At 40.6% G+C, this 10,623-nt stretch overlaps 1 protein-coding gene across 1 annotated transcript; it reads left to right on the top strand.

The window, feature by feature from the left end:
- The first annotated feature begins 88 nt into the window (after positions 1–88).
- On the top strand, positions 89–5,423 carry pfdn6 (prefoldin subunit 6). Its single transcript, XM_083785801.1, has 4 exons — positions 89–264; positions 493–563; positions 3,395–3,519; positions 5,077–5,423. Exons 1-4 carry the CDS (start codon positions 201–203, stop codon positions 5,195–5,197), a joined length of 381 nt encoding a protein of 126 aa, XP_083641927.1. The 5' UTR covers positions 89–200; the 3' UTR covers positions 5,198–5,423.
- Positions 5,424–10,623: the final 5,200 nt, after the last annotated feature.

Here is a 10,623-nt window from a genome sequence, read left to right as displayed (position 1 = left end):
TTTGAAAATCCCAAATCATCGAGGTTGACTGACTCTTATTTTGACGAGGCCATGTGATATCTGTTCTTCTCACCGACACCGTTCCGTTTCCGTTTGTCTACACAGTGGCTTTTTAACGTTGTCAGCTCGAGTCTGTTTGTTGGACTTTAATCGCCTTTGTGGCAAAGTTAGTGTTTTGTTCTCCACGGTGACGTTTAAACATGGCAGAGGCCATCCAGAAGAAACTGCAGGCGGAGTTAGAGAAATATAAACAGATGCAGAAAGGTAAATGCTAGCGTGGCTAACTGGGCTAGCATGAAATGCATGATTGCAGCATGTTGGGTTGGGAATGTAATATTCTTTAAATTGTCAGCCAGCCACAAATGCTTTCATACATTCTTTTCACGTGTACGTACTTTGGCAATTTGTCTATATTGTATTCGCAGGGTCGTTACAATATATTCCTGATGTCTTAAGTGATACAAACAACATTTCTGTCTAACATTTTCTTAGATGTCAGTAAGAGCATGGCAGCCAGACAGAAGCTAGAGGCCCAGTTGACGGAGAATAACATAGTCAAAGAGGTAAGTGTTGAATATGTTATTATGGCCAACAAATATGTGCATTCATAGTTTTCACACAACCTTTCTATTGGGGTAAATATAGGCTAAAGTTATCCTCAGAATAGGAATGCTCGGGTTCAAGTCAGTGGAGCCTGCCTGGAAAATGACAAGGGGGGGCCTTTTTGTGGGCGTGGCCAAACTATCCTATCTCACAAAGATTTGGCTGCCCCCCTGTAGTAAGAAACTGAGGACTACCCCTAGGGGTCCATGAGTTGGACCCCCTGTTGAAATGAAGACCCCTGCTTATAAATGCAATTCCCTCCATCACACACAGCCCATTCATTAAACATAAAAGTCCTATCTGATAGTATTAAACAACGACAAATTCTCTAATATTGCACCTGTACGACAATCTGACATATTTTTCTCTGTCAAGTCTCTGTTTCATAAAAATCGTCCTGTCAATTTTATGTGCAACCTTCTGTCATTAAAAGCCGTGCAGGGATAATTATTCTGTGTTCGAATTTGAAGGTGCTCATTTTCAATTGTAAAGTATTTTTTAACAGTTTGCAGAATTACAGTACATTTCAAGCACAACTCAATACAAAAACAATAATCAATAACTCTAATCAATACATTTTGAGCGGTGCCTCTGCTCCAATATGCAGCTATGTGCGTCCCGCTCCAATACGCAGCTATGTGTCCCCCTAATCTCCCTATGTCTGTATGTATGTCTAAGCACAGAAAGCTGAAACACAGTGACTCTGTCATTTCTCGCCCCCGTGGGCTTGTTCCTGGGGGTCTGAATGTTCCGGGGACCCCCACAAGGTAACTGTCATTTCTCAACCGTTTCGGACAAGGGGTGGCTCGCAGGAACCAGGCCGCCCTCCTGGCGCGTTCCTGTGGGTCTGGATGTTACAGTAACTAACAATAAATGTATAGTTGCACCGCTCACTTCACACAGGTGGGATTCTTTTTTATAATGGGTTGAATCTAAAGTTGCAATACCCTCCATGGACAGCCAATTGATCAAAGTTACATTTCCGATCTGCTTGTATTAAATAAAGGACGTTAAACTCACCAACATTGCAGCTGTAAGGCAAGCTTGAATGATCCTCTTTCAACCTGCAAAGCATTGTTTTAATCCAAATCAATCGTAGACATGTTATGAGCTACTTTCGGTCAAGATATTCTGTGCAGGTGATTATTTTTCTAATGGCCCCTACACACTGCACGATATTTCCTCCGATTATGATGTCAGGGAGCTTTTTTGGTGCTCGCCCTTAAAACCCCCGATCTGACGCAAGATCGGGCTTTGATAGCAGAGGTTTTACTCGTATGTGAAAGGCTTGCGAGAAGATCCAGCGGCGATAACGGCACGCGCCGCCGATGCCTTCCCGAGCGTTTCTGAATATCTAGCAGGCTTGATATTCTCGCCGACTGGTCATCATACATACAGTATGAACGGACATTGCGACGGCACCCAGAGAAGGTCCATGTTACAGCCAATGAGAGAACAGAACAGCTGTGCTCACAGACAGAAAGTGTCTATCTGTATCGATAGATGATAAATAATATTTAACCTTTATTTTGTGGGTAATTCCAGGTGTAATACATATTGGTATAGTAGCCTAATGTTGATAAAACCTCGGAGTCTACGCTGCAGCGCAAACATTTGAACCATGTGCGCTCTGTGTGTGTGTTTGTGTGTACGTATGTACTGTATGTATGAAAGACTGAGCATCCTGAGTCCTGACTACTGTGTGTGTGAGTGTGAGTGTGAGTGTGAGGGAGAGAGAGACTTGTGTCGGTCTTGCGCATGTATCACAGGATCCTACACCTACGTGAGACGTCAAAATGAATTGGAATAAAAAACAGATGTAGCCTATAATCCCTATATGTATCGGGTCTGGATCACATCTTGGTACCTTTGCAGTGTGTGATCCCATTCTGGGCGGGAACCCATTTTGGTGTTTTACCCACTCAGATCGGGAACCTGTACAGGGAACAGGGAAACTGTACAGTATTCAAAAATGTAAACATTTTGATTCTGCTATATAAATATTTGTTTTTCAGAAACCTTAGGTCAGGATTTAGAGGCGTTTTTAGAATCGGCCTCAGGCCTAAATAGGTTAAAAACCGTCTTGTCCCAACCCAACCCTTTGGTGTGGTTTGGGCTTTACCGCCTCCTGCATTATGTGCAAATTCGAAGCAGGTGGTACGCAGGGCCATTCAGTGACTTTGACGTGCAATTCCAAACTCCAACTAAATAATTACCTGCGTGGAATGTATTGACAGAAAGTAGCTCATAACACGGTTACGGTGGATTTTATGAAACAAACACTTTGCACATTGAAAGAGGATCATTCAAGCTTTCCCTACAGCTGCAATGTTGAGTTTAACGTCGTTCAATCAGATCGGAAATTTCTATTTGATAAATGGAGGGTATTGCAACTCTAGATTCAACCCAATATAAAAAAATGTAGGGTTACTTGCAATTTGCAGCTAGTGCAATTTCTAAACCCAGCAGGACATTGAGTGATTTACAACAAGAATTTCCAAACTCTAACAGATGGAAAAATAATCAATGCATGGCATTTAATGTCAGTATTTTAACCTTTTTTAAACTTTGAGATTTGCTTCAAATGTAAAGTGCATTTTGAATAAAATATATTATTATTAAGGACCCCTATTTGATACCATTTCTATCTCTGTGAAGGGTCCATTTGGTTCCTAACTATCGGTCATTAATCCTGGAACAGCCTCATGGACCCCTGTGCCACCAATCCAATAAAGAATCAAGACGCCATGATACAAAACGTGACTTTGGCATGTCTTCTATGTGTTTTCAGGAGCTGGACCTGCTGGACAGTCAGAACACAGTTTATAAACTTATTGGGCCCGTTCTGGTGAAACAAGATGCTGATGAAGCCAAAGCTACCGTTGCTAAGAGGCTAGAATATATTAACGGAGAGATGTGAGTTTCTTTTAAACGCCTAATGAATTGACAACAATGTTTGTAGTTTATTATGTAGTAATATTATGGTTGGGTGGAAAAATAAACATGGCTTTAATCTATTTAAACACATGAACGCTACTATCCCAGATTCCCAATTCTAGGGTGAGCAGCGAAAACAGCCAATTTAGATTTGGTCTAGATTTTGGGGGGGGAGCAGCAGACCTTGGACAACCCCGGTCAACAAAGTATGTATGTAGTGTTTAAAGCAGGGGTGCCCACACTTTTTTACTTGAGAGCTATACTTTACATGAACAGCTCAGCAAGATCTACCCACCGAAAAACATATTATACCATTGCTGAAAATAGTTTAAATATGTACGAGGGGGCTTTGGAATAGCAGAGCTGGCATTACACATGAGACAAATGCACGTGGAATGGGAAATAGAGCGGGGGAAATTGAATAGGTAGGGTTTTTTTGTATTTAATTTGTAATGCTACTGACGACAACACTTGAAAACAAAATATTGCATTGTGGGTTTGAGCTGACATGCCCTTTTATTGGCAGATGCCAAAATAGGTTTTTAATATTTAAATTAAATATCATTCAGACCCATGTCTTGTGATCTACCTGCACAACCTTTGTGCTCTACTGGTAGATCACGATCTACCTTTTGTGCACCCCTGGTTGAAAGGCTGCTGCTCGGGTGCAGTACTTAGTTTAGACAGTTTTTGGTTTAGACTAGTCATTGGTTAGACCAGTCATTAGTCCTACAACTACAACCTATCTCAAACCCTCACCCTAAACCTAACCTCCCACGGGGCAGCACACCTAAACCTAACCTTTGCTTAACCCATGTCTAACCAATGACCAGTCTAAACTAAGTATGTACCCCGTGCTGCTCATGTTCAACTTTAAACAATGTTTAATGTTCCTGAAACTCTTGATGTGTGTGGCAGCAGTGTCTCAGGGGTAGAGTGGCTGTTAGAGAGGCCAGACGGGAACCGTGAGGTTTCCAGTTCGATCCCGGGCTCACATGTCCTTGGCTTGGGCAAGACATTGAACCCCACATTGCCTCCAATGAGTCGGCCCAGATTCCCATGCTCTGTGTGCCTAGCTGTTCAATGTTTTCCCCTTTGCCTCTTTCTTGTAAATATGGTCACCAGACACCTGGGCCCCTATTTTCGTCAGTGCTAAACCCCTTATCGCTAAACGTCTTTGCCTTTTTTACTATTTTGAAGGAAAAAAATGAATACCGGTAGTTCAACTAGCCGATCTACATCAACACGTTGTGAGCTTGTAGATTTTAACAATTAAAAAATGTTTTTCAAAATAGTAAAATAAGGAAAGAAGTTAAGGGATAAGGAGTTAAGCATGGACGAAAATGGGGAAATAATTATTATTATGGTGTGGAAATAAGAGAAAAGAAAAAAAGTTCCTCCATAAATGTCCCTTTTAGAGGCCCAGTTTCGCTACAAACGCAAGCAATGTGTTGAAAGTGAAGCTTGTCTTCATGGTAGGTACTGTGGTTGTAAAGGTTTCTCTAATGTTCATGTTGTTTTTCGGTGGCGCTGCAGTCAGAGGTACGAGACCCTTCTGAAGGACATGGAGAAGAAATCAGAAGCCCATCGAGAAGTTCTCTCCAGTCTGCAGCAGGAGTACCAGAGAGCACAAGGCCGCACCCCGGGCAAAGTGTGACGTCAGACATAGCTCTCACACACATGCACGTTTGTATTACTATATACTTGTGAGCGCATCCGAATTTTAGGAAGGCATTGGACGTGGCCGAAAATAGCAGATCAGGTCTGTGCGCACACACACACAGAAGATTCAGCTAAATGTTAATCCCATTAATGTAGGATAACATAAGCCCAAATTTGCCACTTTTGCAGCAGTGCTTGTTTCTGTTTTCTGTTAAATAAAATATAATTTCTTATTTAATTCAAAATTCTTTCTTTCTTTTATATTTCTCCAACTAGTGTTGTAGTACAAGAGTCATTGACTCGTCTCGAGTCCACATTTTTATTTACAGTCTAGTCTCTGTCGTGCCCTTAATTTGACTTGGACTTGACTTGACTCGGAACAAGAGACTGGAATCTTCCCCCACTGAGTCCACTAAAGTCATGAGTCACTACAATGCAATGAAATGCATGTATTATACCCATACTATGAGGAGCCCATTCATATTAACATTAAGAGAACTGTCTGGCGCTTATAGACTGCTGTCCTGTTAAGTAAAGGTTGCAGCTGATGCGCCTGCCTGCTCTCGCAGTGTTTCTGAGAAAATGAGAAAATAAATATAATCTGGTCTCTGTCTAAACTCGGTCTCGCCTCCCATTGGTCTCAACTCGGTTTTGACTTTGACTCGATTTAGGTGGACTCGACTAATACACTACTTCCAACTGATAACATTTTAACATGTTCTGGGGGGAGGGTGGGGGAGATACAATGGATAGATGGAACTGTAGTTCAGGTACTCAAAGGATTATGTATGGAGACCACAATTAGTTCTAATTGGAGTCCCCAGCGAAATGTGTTAACATAGCATCATTAGCATCGCAATCAGTTTAACCACTTTTTAAATATCTTTAGCCAGTTTAGCAAGTATAAAATAGGGTTAAAGTGATTTAGATGTGGAATTTTTACACAGCTTTTCTCTTATGGGGGTCCTTGGCACAAAATAGTTTCATGTGGGGTCCTTGAAATGAAAATGTTTAAGAACAACACTGATCTAAGTTGAGTAGTGGGCGTTCTTCTGCTCTCACCACACGTATGTGTGATTGCGTGTGCGGCTATGCAGTGAGCAAAACATCCTTCCATAAAAAGCAGTCAGAGAGGAGTGGATCTTGACAAGTCTTTTATATAGAAGTTAAACTGTAAAACTGTGACAAAAGACAGAAAAAAAGAGCATGTGTAAATATCCCATAATACTACACAATTCACATAAACATCACAGAAATTAAGGTACATCAATAAAATAATATTTGTATATCAATGTAGCACTGTATCACTGCTGCTGTAATATCTTTACACAGTAACAGGTAAGTAAAACAGTTGAGTATGAAACAAACCGTATTAAACACAGAACTCCAAATACGCCACTCTTTCAATGAAACATAACATTAAGAATGTATTCGGAAAAGTTCTACATGTACTTACAATCTTTGACTCTTTAAGCACAAACAAAAACCATGACTGTCGAATGTAGCTGGCTTCTCAAACTGAGCTGAATTCACACTACTGAGTGAGCCTAAACTCCCTGCACAGCAGCACTGCAGCAGATTATGCCTTGATTGCTAACACTCAATAGGCAGCACCTGGAGTAATTAACAGGAAGAACTCTGTGCAGAAAACAAGAAACAAAATACATTGGCCTGCCCATAGAGGGTGCTAAAACACTGAGGCCAAAGCACTGAGGCCAGAACAGGCGTGACTTTTGCTACAAAGGTGATAGATTGGCTGTGGGTTGTTGTGAGTGATGGTCTGTAAAACCACCTATATGCCTGATAAGAACACTAGCTCAATTTAAGGCAAAACATTTATTATTGGTTTGAAAATTTCTGAAAAACAATTGATGATAAACTAGTCCATGTATTGCAGCAGCCTAGTCTATGTAACATGTACTCTCCCTGATGTGGTGATGCAATCATTCACATTAATATGGTGATGCATTTAACATTTCTATACTAGAATGAGTTCCAGAGAGTGTCACCATGAAAGTGAGACCATGGGGGAACTGGTAGGCCATTTTGCTTGTTAGAACTGAGACTTAACTCCGTTGTACAAATGGAATAAAACATTTGACACTCCATTTGGTTTCATTTGTCCACTCAGTTATACACCTGTAAGGGTCAATTGGAGGGTCAATTTGAGTTACAGAACTGCTCAATGAACCCTGAAGGTCCCGGTACCCCATTTTGAGCAGCAATGTAGACGACAGAGGACACAACCCTGAGGTGCACCGGTGCTGAGTGTCAGCGTGTTGGCCCAGTCTGACCTTTTTGAGGTCTGTTCGTCAGAAAGCATCATCCGCAGAAGGAGAGAGGTTTGTATTCCTAATGTCTGCATTTTATGAATCAGTTTGTATTATATGGGCCTTTGTTTGTAATCCTTGTTAATGAAGAAAAGCAACGGCTCGCAACTCACTTTTGTAATGCTCCAAGTATTTATTCACAATCACAGCAGGCAGGACATGCAATGTTTCGAGCGGAATTGGTACCAATACCACTATTTTATTTAGGAGGGCTGTGGGCAGTTCAGAAACCCGTCCACCAGTGACATCATCGTTAGGCAGGTATTTTTTTATTATTGTGAGAACGATGGCTTCCATTAACGCATTGCAACTTTTCAAGGAATAGGAAGCTTGCGGTTTATATTGGCTTGTATTACCCATCGATGATGTCACTGGTGGACTGGTTTCTGAACTGCCCACAGCCCTCCCATAAGACAGACAGAGTAGGCTATAGAAAAAAAATCATTTTACAGGGTGTCTACTGTCTTGGGTTATTGGCTGGCCAACAACTCCACCCTGTGGGCGAGTGCTGTATAGGATACATAGGATAGCGTAAACTGTATCTAAATGCATGGGGAGTGGGGACACGCTGTCTTCTGTGCTGTGTGATGTAGTATAGTATACTATTAATAAATACAGTACTTAGAAACATTTTAGTTCAAATGTGCTGTCATTATTTATTAATGACAGAAACTGTGCTGTCATTATTGTTAAAATGTGCTGTCATACTAATTTGTCTAAGACAAAAGCTATGACAAAAAGTATAGGTCACCTATGGACTGCGTGCCCTAATGTTTACTAACCATCGACAGTACCCACTCGGCTACTGAAACATGGCTTTAAAGAGTAGTTTTTACATATATAAACACAACAAGTAACTTCAAAAGTGAACATGTTTGAGCCACCCACCATTTCACATTAAGACTCTCACAATGGTGGTCAGTGGCTCAAATGGGTCTGAGAGACTAAATGGCCTCAAATGGTGGTCCGTGGCTCAAATGGGTCTGAGAGACTAAATGGCCTCAAATGGTGGTCTGTGGCTCAAATGCTGAATAAATAATCGACTAGAGGTGAAAAGAGTATTGTTTGGTAGGTAAAAGGACAAACATTCTGTGAAAATTGGCGGGAAGCAACAAACATTCTTTGAAATTGACGGGAAACGATCCCAGGCACTCATGTTAACAAAGCTCAGTCACTAACCACTATGCTACAATCAGCATTATATAATCAAAGGATCAAAAGTAGCAATCTTCTACATTCTCTAATTGTGTAGTTTTTTGGAAATTAAGCAGATGCTTGACAACAATTAGCCCAATTAGCCAGTGGTCCAAAATGATGAAAAACGAGGATACCTTTTTTTTTTTTTTTCAAAAAACGATGGGCTATAACCCATATAACGTGCTATAGTATGCCGTACGGCTATAGCCCATGGTCCAAAATGATGAAAAACGAGGATATTTCTTTTTCCCAAAAATAAAAAAAACGATGGGCTATAACCCATCGTTTTTTTCATTTTTTCATTTTTTTCAAATCCTCAAAAATTATGAAAAACGGCGTGCTATAGTATGCCGTACGATATGGGCTATAGCCCATGGTCCAAAATTATGAAAAACGAGGATAATTTTTTTTTCTCCAAAAATTCAAAAAACGATGGGCTATAACCCATCGTTTTTTTCATTTTTTAAAAAATCCTCAAAAGTGATGAAAAACTGCGTGCTATATTATGCCGTACGATATGGGCTAAAGCCCTGCATGGTCAAAAATGATGAAAAACGAGGATATTCTTTTTTTCAAAAATTCAAAAAACGATGGGCTATAACCCATCGTTTTTTTCATTTTCTCATTTTTTTCAAATCCTCAAAGCTAAGTGGCCCAGTGGATAAATCACAAGATATCTGTAGAGTTCCTTGTAGAATTGTGCTAGTTCAAACCCAACACACTCAGTAGGAAGGTGCTGGTTTTTGACCTGCCAATCATTCTGATTGACAGATTCCTTGGCCAATCAGATCGGTCCGCCTTCAGCCAATCCTAGGGCTCATTACATTGTCTCCTCCAATCAATCACTTCCTTGTTTACAACTGGATCAAATACTCTGACCTGTTTTAGATTTATAGTGATTCTTCAACTTAATTTTCTTAATTTTCACAGTTTTGGACGTTTTATGAATATAATTGATCATTCTAGATCACTGCTAGATCCGTAACAATCTTCTCTTATGGGGTTCGGGTTCGGGTTAGGGTTAGGGTTAGGGTTAGGGTTAGGGTTAGGTTCAGGTTCAGGTTCAGGTTCCACGGGTTAATAAAGTGTAAATGTGGGGGTCCTTGACAAGAAAAGGTTTAGGAACCACTGTTTTAGAGGGACTATAGAATAGATAGATGTTGATAGTATTAAGTTAGTTACTTTGACAGTGTACAAATGGAACCGGTTTTCAGCAGGTCAAATGAGGTACAGAAAACCATATGACTCCCAGGCTGATCTCACTGGGGGAAAACTGTATGAGTTTATTTGTTTAAGAACTAACAATCAATTGAAATATATATATTCTGGATGTGACACTTACAAGCCGAATTAGCGCAGTTGGTAGAGCATTAGATGGAAGCTCTAAAGGTCCCTGGTTCAATCCAGGCTTTCGGCAGTTGAAATGAGGTACAGAAAATCCTATGACTCTTAGGCTGATCTCACTGGGTGAAAAACTTTATGAGTTGTTTTGTTTAATAAGTAACAAGTAACAGTTAATGTAAAAAATAAATACTGGATGTGATACTTGCAAGCCGTAATAGCTCAGTTGGGAGAGCGTTAGACTGTACATCTGAAGGTTCCTGGTTCAAACCTGAGATTCGGCAGTTGAGGTACAGACAACCGTATGACTCTCAAACTGATCTCACTGGGGCATGAACTGTATGAGTTTATGTTTAAGAACTAACAATACATTGAAAAATACATTCTGGATGTGTCACTTACAAGCAAACAAACAAAAAAGCAGTGTGAATTGTCTGGAACCAGTGGCTCAGTGTGCAGCCCAGAAATTCACCTTGATTGTGTGCCTCAGTGGCCCAGCGGATAAGTCAAATGATATCCGTAGTATACCTAGTAGAAGTGTGCCGGTTCAAAC

The sequence above is a fragment of the Protomyctophum parallelum genome, assembly GCF_964188405.1.
Source record: "Protomyctophum parallelum genome assembly, chromosome: 16".
NCBI classification, from domain to species: Eukaryota; Metazoa; Chordata; class Actinopteri; order Myctophiformes; family Myctophidae; genus Protomyctophum; species Protomyctophum parallelum.
The sequence above is the reverse complement of the archived record's forward strand: the minus strand, read 5'-3'. Positions and strand labels throughout refer to the sequence as shown.

What these genes read in the sequence shown, in the direction of transcription:
- pfdn6 (XM_083785801.1), top strand. Translation starts at nt 201, where the DNA reads ATGGCAGAGGCCATCCAGAAGAAACTGCAGGCGGAGTTAGAGAAATAT. An exon ending in ATATAAACAGATGCAGAAAG is followed by an intron (nt 265 to 492) that starts GTAAATGCTAGC and finishes ACATTTTCTTAG; the next exon opens with ATGTCAGTAAGAGCATGGCA. An exon ending in AGAATAACATAGTCAAAGAG is followed by an intron (nt 564 to 3,394) that starts GTAAGTGTTGAA and finishes ATGTGTTTTCAG; the next exon opens with GAGCTGGACCTGCTGGACAG.